Source organism: Megascapheus bottae, chromosome 12 (assembly GCF_031878675.1).
Source record: "Megascapheus bottae isolate mThoBot1 chromosome 12, mThoBot2.hap1, whole genome shotgun sequence".
Taxonomy (NCBI): domain Eukaryota; kingdom Metazoa; phylum Chordata; class Mammalia; order Rodentia; family Geomyidae; genus Megascapheus; species Megascapheus bottae.
Genome location: NC_143520.1, coordinates 4,690,013 through 4,710,683, shown reverse-complemented (window position 1 = coordinate 4,710,683; position 20,671 = coordinate 4,690,013). Strand labels below are relative to the sequence as shown.

Sequence of the window (20,671 nt, the reverse complement as noted above, 5' to 3'; positions counted from 1 at the left end):
GATCAAAGATGGAAATACCTCTAGTTCAATCATATTTATCTTGTTGATATACTAATAACTTCAGGTTGATGGCCTTTGTGTTTTATATCCAATGGTATATTTGTTATTATGAGAATAATAAATATAACTTCAGAAAGGAAAGAGAAAATTACATAAAGTAAAATGATATCTAAGGGGAATGGACCAAAGTAAACATTATTAATAGAAAAAGAGCTTTAGAAAATAAATTGATTTTAAAATTAACATTGTGGTATAGAACATTTAAAAAGTTGATATGCTAGAAAGAAATAAAATGATTCATATATGTTTTTTGGCTCTAAAATTCTTTCACATTTATTAATTTATTAATAGTCTGAAAAATTCTTTGTATTTTATTAAAAAGTTCAATAAAAAAATACCAAATGAAGCTTAATCATCAATTTTCTAAGCGACATGTATTGAGCCTCGGTCTGATTTACCAAAAGAAGTCATGCCAGTAGCATAAATAATAACAAAAAGTTGTATTAAAAGTCAGTCATTATGTTGTTTCTATTTTTTCCACTTTCCCATTTATGGTATTTCCCACCACCACAGCAATGTTAATTGAGCATGCTCTGTGTGTCTAGAACTGTGCTGAGCACTCTCGTACATAATTTCACTTAATATTCCTATGGTGCTAATGGGTCAATTAAGATGTGGAAGAATTAAGCAACTTTTCCTAGAGTACGGAGAGCAGACCAAGAACTCAGATTGAATCCACTTGCCTCCAGGAATTGAGTTCATACTTATTCTTTCTCTGAGACTCTGAATTTCTACCTCCCTCAAAAGTCCTGCCCACTTCTCCAGGACACACAGATCACACTCACTTTTCTAAGTCAAAGTGAATGAAACAATATTGCAATGGACTTTGCATTTTGCTTACATACTACATTGTATTTATATACATATATCTATTTGAAACTTCACAAAGTAAACTTCTGTTTAATGTTTTCATATACCCATCAATTTTCCAAACTGATACATTATTCATAAACATGGAACAAATCCTAGATGAATTTATTCAGTATGGCCACTTAAAATTGGTAACACTGATTCACAAGGTATTTAGCACATTCATCCTAATCATTTAATCCTGGAAGTAGGGCCGGGAGTTTGGCCTAATGATAGAATGCTTGCCTAGCATGCACAAAGACCTGAGTTTGATTCCTTGGTAACACATATACAGAAAAAGCTGCAAGTGGTGCTGTGGCTCAAGTGGTAGAACTCTAGCCTTGAGAAAGACCAAGGACAGTGCTCAGGTCCTGAGCTCAAGCCTGGGACTGGCAAAATAATAATAATAATAATAATAATAATAATAATAATAATAATAATCCTGGAAGTAACCTGAAAAGTTGGATCATCTTGCTTATTTACAAATGAATTAATATTAAGTAACTTCACTAAAGTCACAAAGTACTGGCATTTTTTAGGATTGGGAGTCAAATCATCTGAAAGATATCTGTTCTTGTTATCTACCATACTGTTATATTATGACTTTAATGGGATAAGTGACATAAATAAAATGATGACATATTGGTCAAATAGAAAATACTGTACCTGAACTTTAGTAATTGTTAAACAATACACATGTCTATGTACATGGATGAGAGTATGAGATGGAACTGACTGTTGATTTGATTCTTGTTAAGAAGTAGAGAAGAATAAGATGAACAGGAGTCCTAGAAATCACTCTCAAGTGAATGATTTCTAAAAGGAGTTTGACCTATCAACAGTCTCAAATTTCCCATGTGATTGCTGAGTAAATTAGAAAAGAAGAGTTGCTTTTATCTAGTTTGGGCTCTACCACTCCAGCCACACCTCCACTTGCCGCTTGTTGCTAGTTAATTGGAGGTAAGAGTCTCACAGACTATTCTGCTTGGGCTAAGATATCTTCAGATCTCAGCCTCCTTAGTAGGATTACAGATCTCACTCCTGAGATCTATATTTTAGCTTTTGTTTTCTTTTGTTGTTGCCATTCCTGGGGCTTGAACTCAGGGCCTGAGCACTGTCCTTCTCAAAGCTAGAGCTTGAGCCACAGCACCACTTACAGCTTTTTCTATGTATGTGGTGCCAGACTCCCAGTCCCTACAATTTAACTTTTTGAGATAAATAACTTAATAGAAGAAACATTTCACAGTCCATTATTATTATATTGAAAAAGCAACAATCTCGAGTGCCCTCTTTCCAATCACAATCTCGAGAACACATAGCATAGCCCTTTTTTCTCAGGTTTGTGGTATACTACACATTATGTTTTACTCTTACAAAGGGATTGTTCTTTGAATTCTTCTTCCTTTGTTTTTTCCTTCCTTTCCCAGAATGAGCCAATCATAACAAGTCACAGGCAGGCAGGGAGAAAATTGCTCAAGGAGAAAGGAACCACCTCCACTGTAATTTCTCATAAACTGATGACTCACTAAAGCTAGTTGCTGTGCTCTACCTGAGCCAAAGATGGCCACAATGGAATAGCAGTATCTTGATTTTCTGGGAAGCAATATTTTTGATAGTTTACAAGGAAGCCATATCAATAGTTAATAGAATTTTCAAAATCCAAGAGAAAAATTGATTTTTGAGAATATAGAACTGGAAAATAATTTTTGGCCTCTAACACTTATATATAACAACATATGCCTTCATGCTACCATTTCTTAAATGGCTAATATATTTGGCTGACAAAGGAAAATATCATCTTATAAATAGGATTATTAATGGTGAAGAACTGGAGATTCGGTGGGAGAAAAGTGAGTTGCTGCAGAAGCAGATACTGCTGAGCAAGGCAGAAACAAGAGAAGAAGAAAATGTTCCAGTACCGTAGAGGATAACTGACTCAATTCCACAGTGGGAGAGAAAATATTCATGACCCTAGGGATGTGACCAGAAACAAACCTGCCACATTCAGGTAAACATTATTTATAATAATGAAGACAATATAAGTGACAGTCCATTCTGGTTTACTCAGGCAAGGAAACACAATGCAGCTGTACAAATGAGTTGTTGAAAGAAATTGACAAAATACTATAAAATCGTAGATGCTACAATATGTGAACCAAATACAAACACACACACAGCTGTTAGTGTGAACATATATCATATACTGATGGCAAAGAGAAACAACAACATAACATCAGTTGCAGGTTACTAGCTTGTGAATACTTTTAATATTCTCCTGGGTGCTAAGAAACAGAAATAAATAATTCAGCAGACAGATTAAGCAGTATATTAGACACAACTGAAAATGAGTTAAGAAAATGAGAAGGCAGATTTATGGAAAGTCTCCAGAATGCAACTGTCAAAGAGGGACAAAGAGATGGCAAGCATGTAAGATAAGGGACACAACAGAATGATGAAGGGGACACATATGTGCATCCAATTGAGGCAGACCCACAAGCAAACTAAAAGCATGCTTGTAAGTCTTACACCTTAGCACAACGGCTATCAAGGGATGGAGTGAGACATTGGATCACAGCAATATTTGGCTTCAGAGATAGGTGGTAGGTAGTTTTCCAGATTTTAATTCTGGTCAAAATCTATCATAAATATTTTTATGTTGTTCACATTTAGTTAAAATATGGAAAATTAGCCTGAAAGACAACATGTCACTTTGTTTCTGACATAGTATCTAGTGAGTATCACTGCTAAATTGGTTTACCCTGTGTCCCACCATTTCTGTGCTTTCCCTTCCCCTCCCCAGATTAGATAACTCATATACAAGAACTATACAACTTGGGGAAAAGGAGGTTGGGAAGTTCAAAACTGGGAGAAAATGAAGAAGGGGTGACACTCTTCCAAATGAAATATAATCATTACCTGACGTACATAACTGTGCCCCCTTCCTGGATCTCCTTTACAACAAAATGTAAAAGCCCCAAAAGAAAATACTTCACATTTATAACTTTATTTTAACCTTAAGACTAGCAATTTCTATATTCCTGCCTTTTTATGTACTTTCCTTCCTGAGACAATTTAATTTACAATAAAACTATGATGAAGACTCTCTGTAAAAGAAGGAAATATAATTAATTCCCAGCACAATAATTAACTGCATAAAAACACGATCTGAGATAATGATGTGATCTAGAACCCTTTTTCTTTTTCACACAGAGAGACTTTCAAATTGCAGTGACCCAAAGTTGGGGCAGGGGGAGGGGACACTCCTTTGAGTTCCATTGGGTTCTAGTTTTTTTCTATTTTCTAATCAAAGAGGGGTTTTAATTACTATCTGGAACTTATGCAGGTTCTTATAAATTATTTCAGTTTCTTAATTGTATTTAACGACAAAATTAATTAGAGATGTGGGACTGGTAAGATTATTATAGCACTTCTGAGATTTTAAACTTGCATTAAACAAAATTAGTGGCAATGATAACATTAATTTCATTGTAGAAAGGGGGGCTATAGTAAGACACATTGGTAACAAAAATACTGACACTGGCAGATTTGTAGATCAAAATTTGCTTAGCCTTCACAGCACTTTCAAAAAACTAACAATGACAGAAAATAGAAAACAGAAAAGTAAAATAAAAATGTTCTACGCACAAAATATGACTTGCTATAAAAGTATCATTTACAAAATCTCATTTAAGCGCCAAAAAGAGATAAATTTCACTGGCAGTGACTTTATTCTTGTACATAAATAAATTCTCTTGTAAAGTTCTTAACGCTGAATATTGTTTCCTTTTTCTTATTCTATTTCCTAATTAGAAAGGCCAAGCATTTTTAGTTAGGAAAATAAGTTATCATGATTATCTTGTCAGTTTATAGTGATAGTTTTTGAGTTTTGAAAACCAAAGTTTTCATAGACAATGAACTGTGCAGATATTAAGAATAAAGTTTGGCCCTTTCTGATAAAATACTGCCTACCTCTTAACTCTATAAAGATTCTCTTGCCTGCGAGTTGGCTCATGCCTATAATCCTAGCTACTAAGGAGGCTGAGATCTGAGGATCAAGGTTCAAAGCCAGACGAGGCAGAAAAGGACCTGAGACTTTTATCTCCAATTAACCTCTAGAAAATGGGAAGTGGGGCTTGGCTCAAGGGTCAGGAGGTAGTTGAGAGCTCAGGGAAAGCATCCAGGCTGAATTCAAGCCCCATGACCCACAAAAAAAAAATTCTATCTCATTTTATCAACCTAGAAACTTCCTCTATGATTCAGTCTGACCCCACATGATCACTGTCTTGATTTCTATTCCCGCTAGTCACATGTAGGGCTTTTTAATTAAAAAAATATTAAGTAGTTATAGAAAATAGTTGCTATTTTCAAAGCAGTTTATGAATACAAAGCATCTTGATGAGTGTCATTCCTTTCAACACTCCCATCCATCCCTCCCCATCACTTTCTCCATTTTGTAGGTTTCATGTTGGATTCTTGACTTTATTCTTCCCCTTTTCTCTTGTTCATTTGTCTACTCCCTATCCTACCTCCTTGGAGTACCTGCTTCCTGTGTTTTATTGTGCTGAACTTTGACATGGCTTTCTAAGAATTTGCAAGGAAAACCAGGAAGTCACTAGCACCAACCATAGACACCATAGCCAAAGTATGGAATCAGCACAGACATTCCTCAATGGGTCAGTGGATCAAGAAACTATAGTACACATACTGTATGGAATTGCACTCATCCATTAGAAAGAATGATATGGTACCATGGGTAGAGAAATGGAAAGGCATGGAAAAAAGTATGTTGAGTAAGTCAGGCCCAGAGAGACAAAGGATAAATGTTTTCCCTTGTATGTGGAAGCTAGATTTAACTTATAAACTTATGAGTAAATATGTTGGTAACACTTAAGTGTGTATAGATGTAGTTTTTATATTTTAATTTATTTATTCTTGTAGTCTGCGGGATTGTAAGGACTACAGGATCCTGAATCTCAACTCTGTTATTTTCAAGGTATCATCTGGGCAGGCCTGGGTTGGTTTCCTCCTACTGTACTTCTTCAGGTCTTCAAGGGTGATAGGCCCAGACTTTGTGTTTGAGTTTTTCTTTCATTTTTTTAATGATTTATTGAAGACAGGGTCTTGCTTTGTAGCCTAGGTTGGCCCAGAACTTTTGGTATTATGATTTCAGTCTCCTGGGGAAAATGCTTTAAAAATATTCTACTGTATATGGCAATTTTTTATTCACTTTTCTGCTGGTAATAACCATCTGGGATGATTTTAGCTTTAGTTATGATAAATAAAACTGTTATGAATATTTTTGTATCAGATTTTGGTGACAATGTTTTAATTTCTTTTGGATTAAATACCTAGTTTGGACTAAACACCTACATTGGAATTGCTAAACCATAGAGTAAATATTTATCTAGCTGTTTTAAAAGACAGTCAAAGATAAATAAGTACACGAAGAAATGTGAAACACCCTTCAACATAAAAGAAATGTAAACTATAGGGAAGGGAGGAAATCAAGATAAGCGGGGGGAGGGTGGGAGGGAAATGGGGACCATGTCATAAGAAAGGGTATCAATGTTTGTGAAGTTATGCACCTTCTATCTGGTGAATATAATGTAACCCTTCTATTAATCACAATAAAAAATAAAAATTAAAACTAAAAAAAGAAATGTAAACTAAAATGACATTGAGATTCCATCTCACTCCAGTCAGAATAGCTGTCACCAGGGAAACAAGTAGCAAGCCAGGAAAGGAGACCCATGTTCTGCTGGTGAGAATGTAAATTAGCATAGCCTCTGTGGACATCAGTATGGAGGTTCCTCAGAAAACTAAACAGAAAACTGCCATATGATTCTGCTATGCTACTCTTGGGCTTGTGTAGAAAGACATTAAGTCCAATTGAGATAACCACAGACCTGTGTTTATAGCAACAGTATTCGGAGTAACTGAGCTATGGAATCAGCCCGTGTTCATGAAGGAAGAAAATAAATGTGATATACACAGATAATTGAACCATAAAGAAGAGTGAAATTGGGCTGGAGGCAACTTTTTTTCAGCACAGAGTATTTTTTTTAGCAGACTGTTAATGACAGGGGTTAAGTCAAGCTAGCTACAACTGAGATGACTACAGACTTTCTGGTGCCTTAGTTAGATTTAGTTCACCACAGACTTCAAAGCCTTTTGGGTACAATTAGAATATTCCCTACAGCATAGCTGGAGGTCTGAGTATTTGGACAGGTTATATAAATTCTCATTCCCTGCCTTTGGCCTTCACTGTGTGTGATGCACCTGCTCTTAGGGGATTATCTACTGCTTTGTATGCCCTCCCACAGTCTTCCACATGGGCTGGCAAGGGAGGTGCTGCTTTGAAGCTGTGAATGCTTGGAAGTATTGCTTTTTAAATTTGTTTTTGTTTTTGTTGGTTTCAGTTCTCTTGCTAAGGCAGGCCCAGCGTCAGCAGACCCAGCTCTTGTCAGTGGAGAAAGATGTCTCTTTCAGCTCAGCAACCCGAGTCAGCTGTGGGAAGCCCCTCATTCTCAAGCCTGTAGTTCTCTGAGGAGCTTTGTCCATTCTGTCTTCCTTCATACTGTTCTCCTGTCCTTTTCCCACTCTTTCAAGTGTAGGCCTGTGAAAAAAGATCTGTAAAGAGCAAACTGTTTTTGAGCAGGGGGCTTTTTGGGTTTCAGATCAACATGCCAGCTTTTGAAAATGTGCTAAAAGCTCAGCTATTTTCTTCTTAATGTGGCAACTTACCCCTCCAGCTGTTGGACAAACAGCAGCTCATACATGCCTAATAACATATAGCTATCTTTCATATCCTTTTTTTTCAGTTCTTCAGAGAAGTATGTGGTCTCCTGCCTTCACAGAGGGCAAGGACTATTAAATTAGGCTTGTTCCCAGGCTGTTTCATCTTTTCTTCATCAATTACTTTCAGTATTACAGAAGTTTTGTGGCTATCAGACAGCATGTCTACTATAAATAAACCATTCTCTAAGCAGTTTCTTCAACCATGACCTCTCTCCTGCCCAATGCTGCCCAAACCCAAATACCTTGCTAACCTTCTCTGCTTTCCAATCCACTCAGCACCCTTCTGAGAAACAATTCCTAAAACGATTTGATACTGTAGTTCTCCAGTTTTAGAGTCTTTCAATGACTCTGAAACATGGATAGTGATTTATGATCTGCAAAATTTCTACATCTCCATTCTGGATCACAGATGAGCAGTTACTTTCATCTAACAACTCTCTACTTTGAACTCCATCCTGCTTAGTAGAATAAAATAATGGCATTAATCTTGGGGAAATACATAGAAACTTTCTTGCTTCCAATTTTCCCCCCTAAATTATCTCTTTTTGTCATGTATCTTTGGAACAGTTCAGTTAACACCAGCCTTTGATGTTAAAAACCTGAGGTTTGTGCTCCCATCTTGTCTTTGCTGGTCTCTTCTCTCTCCAATGACACCTAACCCTGCAAACTCACACCTTCTCAGTGTCATCTTCACAGAAAAGTCTATTGGCAGCTTCTCCATGTTGAGTAAGTCTCACAATGAATCTGTGACTTTCTGGAATTCTTTTGTCTGTTTGTGGCAGTATTCAGAAAATTTTAATATACTCTCTCGTGTTATCATAATATAACATTTCTGAAGAACTTGTCACTTTTACCCAGCAACACAGAAGAGCGGTAGGGTAAGACTCCTCTATGCTGACGATTTAAACCTTTTGGGGGGCATTTGTTCTTTCTTGATGTTCAGAAAAATTTCATGTTAGGTGGAAATAATAAAAATAGATTCTGCCTCATCTCAAATTTTCCCAAATATTGCTGACTTATCCTTAAACTAAAGCTTCTGAAACTCTAAAGTTAAGACCTGACATCTTTGTTTTGCAGTTTGATTGGGGCCTCCTGTCTAATGATAGAAAGGATATACTGGGTAATAAAAAATAATAGGAAGGAAGGGAAAGGGAAACATTAGTTTATATCTCAAAGCATCTACCCATTAGCTTTCCTTTTCATCTTTCAAAAAATACTTAGGGGACCAGGTGTTTGGCCTAGTGGTAGAGTGCTTGCCTAGCATGTACAAAGACCCAGGTTCGATTCCTCGGTACCACATTTATAGAAAAAAGCTGGAAGTGGTGTAGTGGTAAAGCTCTAGGCTTGAGAAAGCCAAGGACAGTGCACAGGCCCTGAGCTCAAGTCCAGGACCAAAAAAAAAAAATTACTTAGGAAGAGTTAGGAAAAAAACAGAAGCAGAGGTTTATTCTCTGTAATCTTGAAATTGTTACTAGACAATGCCATTGAACCTCTATCATTAGAGTATATATTTGGGTTCTTTTTCTTGTTGTAGCTGTATATGTGTTCATTGTTCACCAGTCTCCTCTACTTTACATCAGAACAGTGGCCAAGACATTAGAGTATGATCTAAAATGACATGACTCCAAAATAAATTGATTATATAAAATTCTCCTCAAAAGTCACATAATAAAAGATTATCAAGAGGGTGAGCAATAGAAGGGTGAATTTCATCAATGTATATTGTTTGCATGGAAACACATGGAGACAATATTAATAAAAATGCCTAAAACAAAATAAGACAACCCCTATAAGACTCTTACAATTAAGAATATTATAAAAATTGATTGCAGCTCTTCTGCATTACAAAAACATGCATGCAGACTTTTCCTGGGGTTTCTGCTTTATGTTGTACTTGTGACATAAGTTAAAATCATAACGTAAATTGGCCTCAAGAGATCAAAGGAGATGTACTATATGCCCAAATAGGAATGTGATCTGTTTTTCAAAGGCTTAATGGAGACTTCACAAACTCTACAGTAAATCTGTTCAATTTTTCACTGGTAAGAAATATATTTCTTAAGAAAAAAAAATCATGCAGCTCTTGAAGAGGTTTGATTATCTAAAAAGAGAGTAGCAGTATCAAAATGGTTTGTATGGAAACTCTTAGCATGTCTTAAGTTCATTTCTAGATCTTTCAAAAAAAGCTGGTATATAAACAAGTATCAGACAATGGCAAAAATGATGAAAGTGGCATTTCTATATATTCTGCTGAAGGTAAACAAAGAGATTTATTTTTCTAAAACTGACTACAGAATAAAACACTGAAAGAACAAGAAGAAATCTAAATTATCACAAAAAATATTTATTGGATGTGTAAAAATGTCTTATACTAGTTGCTATGCAGTAAGTTCAGAGATCATTATTCAATCAGTTAGATTGCTCTAAAAATAGGAGTTAATAAAAGCAAACTTTATTTTAAAGAGCTTTTGATTATGAAGGTTCTGAAAGTTGTCAGGTGAATCCTTTGATCTATGCTAAACAGATCAAGGCTGAATCACATGTCTGGCACTTGGAAGCCTACGTGGTCTTAGTAGGACTCATGTAGGTGACAGCTGGTTCAATGTTGGTGACAGGGACGGCCTCATTATTGACAATTTTTGAGCCTCGGTTCATTAAACAAAGACTCAGTATTTATAATCTTCTGGTCCTAAAGATGAAATCATAGACTATTTCTCTTGGCCCTGAGAGGAGTTCATAGAATTATAAGCATGGTGTAACCTTTCATATCACAAGTTTGTGCTTATGGTTTACAAAAGAGTAATTCTAGCTGTATTTGAGTTAGAAAGAATGTCATAAGTTTACTATATTTTACATTTTATTTTAACCTTGTTTTTGCCACCGAATAAAATATGGACAAATTCTAAGAATTTACCAATTAATGAATTGGTTTGAAATGAATATACTTTGTAACTAACACCTATATCTAGAAATGGAACATTTCTAATACAGTATTGCTTCTGTTTATCTATTTTCCTCTCTTATTCTCCCCACATATAGTCACTGTTTCCACTAGTTCTGTTTTAGAGCTTTATATTGATGGAATCATATAGCATATATTCTTCTAAGTTTGACTTCTTTGACATTTATGACAACTAGGTTAGTCCTATTTTAAGCAGTTGTGGCTCTATAATTTTCGTTTTTTATAGTATTCAGTTGTAAGAATATAACTCAAATGTGGATCTTAGTTGTTTCCAGTTTTTTACTTTTAAGGATAATGCTCCTTAGAAAATTTTTGTACATCTTCAGGTGTACATTTATAGTGTTGTGTGTGCGTACGTGCGCACTACTTCTGACAATTGAACTCAAGGTCTGGACACTGTCCCTTAGCTTTTTCACTTAAGGAAAGCATTCTACCACTTGAGTAACATTTCCTCTTCCAGCTTTTGCTGAACAAATGGGGATAAGTCTTAGCAGACTTTCCTGACTGAGCTGGTTTTGAAACACAATTCTCGGATCTCAGCCTCCTGAGCAGATAGGGTTACAGGCAAGAGCCTCTCTTAAATGTACATTTTGAATATACAGTTAGCAGTAGGACTGTTGAATCATAGCTGGTAATGTTTCTTCATCACACTTTTGTGGATGTATTTTATCTTCACATTGTTGTCCTAGGATTTAAGCTAGTATATTCTTACCTTCTTCATTCCCCAGTTTTACCACAAAATACTCACATATAAATTTTATCTGGGTCAATAATGGTAGACTTGCTATTTAAAATTACATAAAATCTCAGCAAATCTAAAGTATAGCAAATCACTGTCTCTAGTAATAAGCAAGGGGATCTGAACTGTTCCACTCATTCATCAAAGATTTTTTTGCACACCTACAAGTGAATTTAGATTTACATATGGAGATGTAATGCAATGTATACTTGAACCTTCCACCTCTAAGTAGACTCATGGTAGCTAGTGACTCTCATGCTCTCCACTTCAACAACTCTTCCTCTTCACTAGCACTTGCCTTGGGCCTGAGAAAGCAACACACAATAGCTCAGCCGCCATGGATAGGATTATTTGTACTACTGTAGCTCATCATTCATCCACTACAAATCTATTTCCTCTTCTCTTTTACCTCAGTAGATAACTGCAAGTTTGATTCCTTTCTTTTGGGGGGTCAAAAATAGTAATAGGGATATGGAAATTATTCTGAAATTTGAAGAATGGTGGTATAATTAACTCTTCAAATTTCTTGTATTTCAAGGAAGATGACCTCATACATTTGTGTAAAATGGGATTTTCAGACTACATTTATATTGTAGTATACATTTATATTATAGTGTTCTCACTGCTCAGTATTCTATACTGTAATATGACCAGGATACATTAGTTTCTAGGTAATGTGCTCAGTTATCTTTCCTGCTTAAGTGTAATGTGAAAAAGTTCAAAATAGCTCATTAGTTCTTCTCATTGGTAATGTTAAATTCGTTTTTGTAAATTGCATTCTTGCACTGATGTATTAAGACTTTTAAGGTCTGAGTGCTGTAGAAGTTATCTGTAATTTACAAAACATGCATCACCAAGGGCTGGGAGTTTGGCCTAGTGGTAGAGTGCTTGCCTAGCATACACAAAGACCTGGGCTGAAGTCCTCGGTACCACATACATAGAAAAAAGCCAGAAATGGTGCTATGGCTCAGGTGGTAGAGCTCTAGCCTTGAGAAGCCCAAGGAGAGTGCTCAGACCCTGAGCTCAAGCCCAGGACTAGCAAAAATAAATAAATAAATAAATAAATGAATGAATGAATGAATGCATCACTGCTTTCTATTAACACAATTCACATCATCTAAAAGCATTCATACATGTGTCCATATAGTACATACACTCAAAGGTCTTTTGTTGTATTTTTTTTTGGGGGGGGGGACTAGTTACCGAGGAATTGAACCCAGGTCTTTGTGCATGCTAGGCAAGCTTTCTACCACCAAACTCCTGGACCCATGCTGTAATTTTAATAGCCACTTTTACTAGTTCTGTAATTTCTATTTACAACCAAAAAGAAAAACTTCAAAGAAAAGAATGTAAACACAGGGCCAGGAGTTTGGCCTAGTGGTTAAAGTGCTTGCTTAGCATGCACGAAGACCCGGGTTCGATTCCTTGGTACCACATACATAGAAAAAAGCCGAAAGTGGTGCTGAGGCTCAAGTGGTAGAGCTCTAGCCTTGAGAAAGTCCAAGGACAGTGTTCAGGCCCTGAGCTCAAGCCCAGGACTGGCAAAAAAAAAAAAAAAAAAAAAAAAGACGGCTTTGGGGCCGGAGTTTGGCCTAGTGGTAGAGGGCTTGCCTAGCATGCACGAAGAAGACCCAGGTTCTATTCCTTGGTACCACATACTTAGAAAAAGCCAGCAGTGGTGCTGAGGCTCAAGTGGTAGAGTTCTAGCCTTGAGAAAAATCCAAGGACAGTGCTCAGGCCCTGAGCTCAAGGCCAGGACTGGCAAAAAACAACAACAAAAAAAAGAATGTAAACACAAGTATAGGACCACCAGTGATTAAAATTCTCCTCAACAGGAATCAGAGTTAACATTGATATTGTAAGAGCAAGTGGTGCAAATCCAAATCAAAGCTGCTTAAGTAGAATCGAGGGTACATTGGCTCATGTAACTGGAAAACCTAGCTTCAGATTCAATTCAATTCAGAGACATTATTGGGACTCTCCCCTCCATCTGGCCTGCTTCCTGTTGAGCTGGTCTGATCCTCTTCCACTATGCAAACTAGCTTTCTCCATGGGACAGAAGATAATGAACCTCTAGTAAACTCCCTGTTCTGCATACCCTTAGCGACACCATCTCATTTCATGGTTCAAACTGGAAAACTACCAGGGTGGGATTCTAAATTGATGAGCTTAGGTCACACACTCACTCCAGAAATAATTACATTGCCAAGAAAAACGGGGTATTATGTGTGCAATGGCAGGAGTTCTTTACTTGGCAGGTTCACCAGAACCATCTGCTCAGGAAGAAGAATAATCCTCAGACAAAAGCAGCGAATGTTCACCATTGCCTTCACAGGAACTGCCCATTACTGACCACAAAAACAATTCTAGGGAGAGAAGATAGCAAGTCAAGCAGGAATGCAATTCATAAGCACACCAAAGGTGTCCTGATCACACCAAAGGTGCTATTCCAGGAGTTATTTCTGGAAGGAAAGTTGACTTACAGCAAGTTCAGTTTCATCTGCCCAACATTTTAGGCCTTGTAATGCTTAAAACAATGCATTAAACAATCAGCTATTCACCCTAATAACTGAACTGTCACTCAAGTGCTTGTATAGACCATGTCAAATGTAAACTATGGATATAGGGTGGTGATGATGTAGTAAGGTAGATTTAACTGTAACAAATAAACAACTAGTAGATGCTGACAACTGGAGATATTGTGCAGGAATGAGGCAAAGTGTTTTTGAGAAATCTCTATACCCACTGCTCAATTCTGCTATGTAGCTTAAACTGCTCTAAAAAGTTTATGAAAACAGGATAACCTAGTTCTGTAATGCAAGATCAAAAATAATTCAATAGTCACAGGCGGTTGTTTTCCATTATTAAAGTAATAAGTATCTACAGTGAAAAACCAAACCCTAAATGGGACAAATCTTAAATGGGATATTAACAGGCTAATCACACCTCCATTTTTGCAGAAACCTTACTAAAATATCAACCAGACTCTTTTTCTAAGAACGAGCTACCAAATGCAGTAGGACTAATTCTTTCCACTGCTCTGTTAAGTGCTAAGCTCATTATTTAAAACAAATCTTGCCCTCACAAAAAACAAGTCAACACAGCTCTGGATTCAGGGTCACTGTGATACTGAGCAAAAGAAGCACTGCCATGGCCATACATTAAGGAGTACCTTCTAATTGCCAGCTCCATGTCAGTGGTGATCAACTAGATGTAACACTGTCCCATCTGGTAAGATGTCTTGCTTACCTGGAAATGTCTGCAAACAAATTACTATATTAAACTGGGATATTTGTACTCCTGGAAGTTAGCTGGTAAGGCCAGTGACACTGGTAAAACAACAAAAAACCACCTTATGACAAGATTAGTTTAGGACTAGCAGCATAATTGGTACATACACTACACAGTATTTAACTAGACCAAAATGGAAATAGGGAAGAAACCTGGGTCTTACAACAGCACAGTACAGAGAAAAAGACAATGTTTAAGACAAACTCCTGACCCAGAGGAATGAATAAACTATTAGGGCAGTAGGATAAGATAAATAATCTCACTGCTCAATGTGTTAAGTGCCGATTACAAGGTCTATGCCAAATGTGCTTTGAATTGCATCAAGTGCTGTGCTTTGTCAGAGAAGACATCATGAGTCTGAGGTAAATATGGGTCTTGAAACTCTCAAGTAAACACAAGAGGGTGTTTCAGTTGATAAAGGTGGCAGACAGACACTCATGGTAAGAAAGAGCAGTAGATAACCAGCCCAGTCACAAGATTATGTATTCAGAAAAGTTTAAGAGAAAAGAAACACATATATGCGGTTAGTAAGACACAGGTGGCCAGTGTACTCACTACTAGTTTAGCTTTTCTGAATGAACATTTCCTGCTGTGTAATGTTTTTTTGTGTGAGCAGGTCCTCATTTACCCACAGCTACACCCTCACCAACCAAAATAGTAGGTAGCAGGAGAGTGTTGCTGAACAGTCTAGCTTAAAACTAAACAGGAAGAGACAGAAACACATTGGTCATACTTGGGTGGAAAGATTGGGATATACACTTAAGTTCTGCTACAATTTACTGATTAGAGGAGAGTAGCACTGAAAACTCAAAACTGATAGATACTCAAGAACAAATTACAGAGAAAAAGAAAACAAATGCATATTTAAGGAGGGCCTGTGTCAAGAAACTAAAATTGACAAGTTTTGTAACAGTATAGTCAGAAGTCTATGCTGAGGTTAGCAGAGTGCATGTAGTTTCTTGTGAATGAAGAAGGACCTTTCTACTGTATGAAGAGCAGAAACTGAAAAATGATTTTTCTGGAAGAAATACTGCCATTTCAAAATAGAATAGTAAATAATTTTTGAATATGGATTATATAATCACAAACTACCCCAAATCTAGTTAAACTATGGATCATCTTATTTAGATTGCATGATTTTGATACTCTTGATGCCTAAGATGATCTTGAACTTAGGGTCCTTCTGCTTAAGCTTGAGTCCTGGAATTAGTCATGTGACACACATAATGCCATAGGTATATGCTAAAAATCTGGTCCATTTTTTAACTGTACAGATCAGTGTCAACATTTAAAAATTGGAGCTATATAAAGATTCTTTAATTCTGTTGACCATGAGAAAGATTGCCAACCACAGGCCTCCATTTCTAAAGCAGGACTAATGGAGCTGAGCAAATGCTGACTGGAAAATGACTGATTTACCACTAGTGCAGCTGGTCTCATTTGTGTTATCCTCTTGCCCACTGTAGGTATCTGAGTTTGTAATTCCTGGTCTAGTGGTATAGGTCAGCTTTAATGACAATAACAACAAAAATGGTAACAATAGTATAAGCATGCAGGCACTGATCTAAGAATAGCACTCATCAAGATGCATTGTATTCATAAACTGCTTCGTTAAATGGCACTTCCTTTGTACAACTGCTTAAAGAATAAATATATATATATGCTACAGAGATCTTTCACCATCGGAGGGACAAGAGTAGCTTAGGCAAAGGTTAAATTGCCTGCCTAAAGGTCAACAGCAAGAAGCAGTAAAAGATGACATCAAAAACCCACTCATAGTCAAACGTGTAGATACCAGTATATATGAACATGAATCTATCTTTCCCTAAAAGCAAATACTCTCACTTCCACCAGAGATGTCTGCTTTTTTCTACATTGTCCACAGACAATGTAAGGTTAGAAACTATTTTGTTCATTGTTTTATTTTCAATAGTAGAACAAACCTGGGCATATCGTAGAAGTTCAATGAATTTTCAGTTAAAATTTTAAATACAATATATGTCAGTAATTTTTAAAAGTCTTTAAGTATTCAATAAAAATAATTTTTACATTTTAAAATGAAGAAAGCAAACTGCAATTCCTGGTCTCTTTTGTTCCTAGAATTTACTTCCTATAGGGCCTCACAGCCTACATGCTCCTATGTACAGTTCGCTCAGCAGCAGGTCTGTAAGACACACATCTATGATAGTGTCGTTTAACAACAGTCAACTAATTCATTGTCAATCAATGACTATGATAGGAGAAACACAAAGAATTTTTCCAGGTTTATCTCTATAATCTTACCTACTTAGGAGCTAGATCTGGAGGATCATGCTTAAAAGCAGAAAGGGCTGCCAGACTTCATTTCTAACTGAGGAGCAAAATGTTGGGATTGTAAAGCTGAGCATGGGTGCGCTGGGTGCGGTAGCTCAAGTCTGTAATCCTATCTACTAAAGAGGCTGAGATCTGAGGATCAAGATTCAAAGCCAGGGACCGGGAGTTTGGCCTAGTGGTTAAAGTGCTTGCCTAGCATGCATGAAGACCCGGGTTCGATTCCTCGGTACCACATACATAGAAAAAAGCTGGAAGTGGTGCTGAGGCTCAAGTGGTAGAGCTCTAGCCTTGAGAAAGTCCAAGGACAGTGCTCAGGCCCTGAGCTCAAGCCCAGGACTGGCAAAAAAAAAAAAAAAAAAAGATTCAAAGCCAGTATAGGAACAAAACACCTGAGAGTCTTATCTCCAATTAACCTCTAGAAAACAGGAAGTGGGGGCTGGCTCAAGGATAGGGTGGTAGCCTTGAGCAGAAGAGCTCAGGGACAGTGCCCAGCCCAAGTTCAAGCCATATGACCTACGCACAAAAACAAATTTAAAAAATAATAATAAAGTTGGGTCTGTAGTCAGATGTGTGTGAGCAAGAAAGCTGAGTGAAGCTTGAGTTCAAGAACTCAAAAAAGAAGTGGATCAATAAAGAAAAAAAATTCCAAGCTGTCATATCTAAATTTCTAATTGTTTGGGGGGAAGAGAAAGATAGGTTTATTTACATGGACTTTGTTACTTACAATGAAGTTTCCAGATAACAAAAATAGAAAGCATTTTGAATCAGAACATGCCTTAAAGTTATTCACTATTCTTAAATGGAAGCACTGACTAAAATGGACCACATCTACTTTTAGAGCAAGCAAGCAAGCACAGTAAGTCCAAATTAGTAAGTAGAGTTAAATGTCGGTCAATCAATTTAAGATCTCAGATGTAATATTTTATTTCAATGTAATAAATGATTTGACCAAAGTTATAATGACAGAAACCCTAAAAATTCATACAAAAAACTGGAATTTCAGGATGCTTATTTATATGACAACATTTTCTAATCTACCAGTTCAATTAAAAATGAAATAAATATTAACTCACTAATATCAAGACTGAAAAAGAGTTCTAATCACAAAGAATTGTAGTTTAACATAATTAGTAGTCAGAGGGAAGAACTGTGACCAACAGAGAATTCTAATTATAAATAATGTACCATAAAGCAGTTTAAAGACTAACATACACTTACTCTGCTTATTTAAGACATAATATAAAACTTATAATTAATCCTCTACTTTCAAAAAAGACCATCTGAAAAGTTCATAATATTCACTCATAAAAAATTAATTAAACTGAAGTGATCTATCTAGTTTTGTCATCAATCATATATAGAAAGACACTAATTACAGTCACTTGTAATGATTATTGAGTGTCAGAGAAAAAAATATTGTAAATTAAAAAAATACTGGTTTGAGGATGATCATTTTATTCATAAAATATAAGCAAGACTTACATCTTTCTGTGGGGACTTCTCTCCCAATAATTACACAGAGAGGGCCTTGAGATGCATCAATTATAAAACACATTGAAATGAAAACATTTTCAAACCTTACAAATACAAACCAGTGCTTTGTACAAGAGTTCTCTATGAAGTTTACAATTTAATACACTTCCACTGATGGAATATAAGGCACATTCAGTTTGTCATGTTGCAGAATTATTTTTGCTTTGCTGGAGACTTTTCTCTTCTCCGGTCTTGATTTTTCTTAGATTCTCTGGAATGTTCAGAGTATCTACTAGATTTTTCCCACCGTCTCTCAGAACCATTCTGATACCTATCTTCATCACTTTTAGATGAGTGTTTTCTATTCCTTTCCCTTGATTTTGATCTTGCTTTTCTTCTAAAATTTTCACTATCCTGACTTCGAATTCTGTGCTTCTCATTTTCAAAAAAAGAATTTCCCCTCTCCCCTCTCCTCTTTTTTGGATCACCATGCTTATTTTCTAAGTCTATGTGCATTTCTTGGTCTCGGTCATTCCCAGCTCTACTGTAACTATTTCCTTCGAAAGGAATACTTCTGTCTGATGTATGTCTTGTTATGGGATCTCTCCAATTTGTATCTCTTGAGCTTTGACCTCTGTGTCTTTCTGACCTTCTTTCTCTTTCAGTCCTTGTTTCCTGGTGCCGTTGTTCTACAATTCTTTCTTCTTTTCTCCTATCATTTGCTTGCTGGTTCCTGATCAATTTATCTATGTCTTTACTTCTGGTCTTCCCTTGCCCCTTATTTCTTACACTTTTAGCTACAGAAAAAAATAAAATGAAGTTAGCATTTATTTTAACTGTAATTTATAATTTAAAAGCATTTACTGATACACTGCAGTTCCTCCTTCACATAGAGTAGAAACAAGCCCTAAGTCCAATAGAGTATCTGACAAGATGTTCACCTTCATGTTTTCAATATGTCAATATCAATATTAGTTACCAAAGTATACTTCAAGACAATAAATAATAAACTTTTTTTTTTTTGGCTGGTCCTGGGGGCACCTCCCTCAGCTTCTTTCTGCTCAAGCTGAGTGTTCTACCACTTAGCTACAGGGTCACTTCCAGTTTAAATACAAGAAATATAAGAATTTTTATGGTGTGATTAGAAATTATACATTTGTGCCAGGTGGTACCGGTGGCTCACACCTGTAATCCTAGCTACTCAGGAGGCTAAGATCTGAGGAGGATCATAGTTCAAAGCCAGCCCAAGCACTAGAGTCCGTGAGACTCTTATCACCAATGAATCACCAGAAAACTAGGAGTGGCGTTGTAATGGTAGAGTACTAGTCTTGACCTGAAGAACTCAGGGACAGCACCCAGGCCCAGAGTTCAAGCCCCACAATCAACAACAAAAAAAGAAATTATACATTTGCATTTACATATTTTAACTCAAAATAGAAATTCTAGCCCATATACATCATGTCATATTAATTCTAGTTGTGGTACATAATCAAAACACAATGATCACCCACCACATCAGAGATATCACTTGCTTAACACAGGGCGGGACGCACAATTGCTTAAATATATGAGTTTCAAATAAAACCCTCTTTCTATGAAAGCAATAGCTTCTGCTGGTACTGTCAGGGTCATTAGCTGTACCAACAAGAGAATCTGTTAGGATTTATAGTCACAGACTTTATGAGAGCCACGCAGGTTTAGCTTCTGAAGACTTTGAAGGATTTAATGATACTGATATAATCACAAATACAAATAGAAAATACCCTTTTAAATCCTAAAACAAAGTTAGTCACTTTACCTTTGTTATTTAACTTGGGTACATAATCAGAAGTGCCGTGATGACTAAAAATTCAAGTATTTTTATATATCAAAAAGGAATGTAAGAGAGAATGATCTCTTCTTGCCCAAACTCTAACTTTTATTACATCAAATCCTTTTTATTCTAGTAAAGTCTACCCTTGTTATATGGTACTATTAACTTCTTTCCTATGTTTCTGTCACACAGTTCTCTGGGCTGCAGCTACTCAAGCAAAAAACCATGTTCCATGTAAAACACATCTCTCTTTGACCCCCGCCCCTCCTCAATGCTACTCTGCTAGCTCTGCTAACAGCAAAACCAAGCCATGCATCAATACCCAATCTTTCTTGCTAGGTATGCTCTAAAGTTTTCTAATTTGTGGGTAATT

General features: G+C 36.4%; 1 protein-coding gene across 2 annotated transcripts in view; it reads right to left on the bottom strand.

The window, feature by feature from the left end:
* Positions 1-17,959: 17,959 nt before the first annotated feature.
* Cwc22 (CWC22 spliceosome associated protein) overlaps positions 17,960-20,671 on the bottom strand; it is a 51,893-nt gene continuing 49,181 nt past the window's right edge. For both annotated transcript variants that reach the window (XM_090342528.1, XM_090342529.1), the window contains exon 20: positions 17,960-19,282. In XM_090342528.1, the coding sequence (XP_090198654.1) occupies positions 18,699-19,282 (584 nt within the window). In that variant the 3' untranslated portion in view covers positions 17,960-18,698. The remainder of the gene's footprint in view (positions 19,283-20,671) is intronic.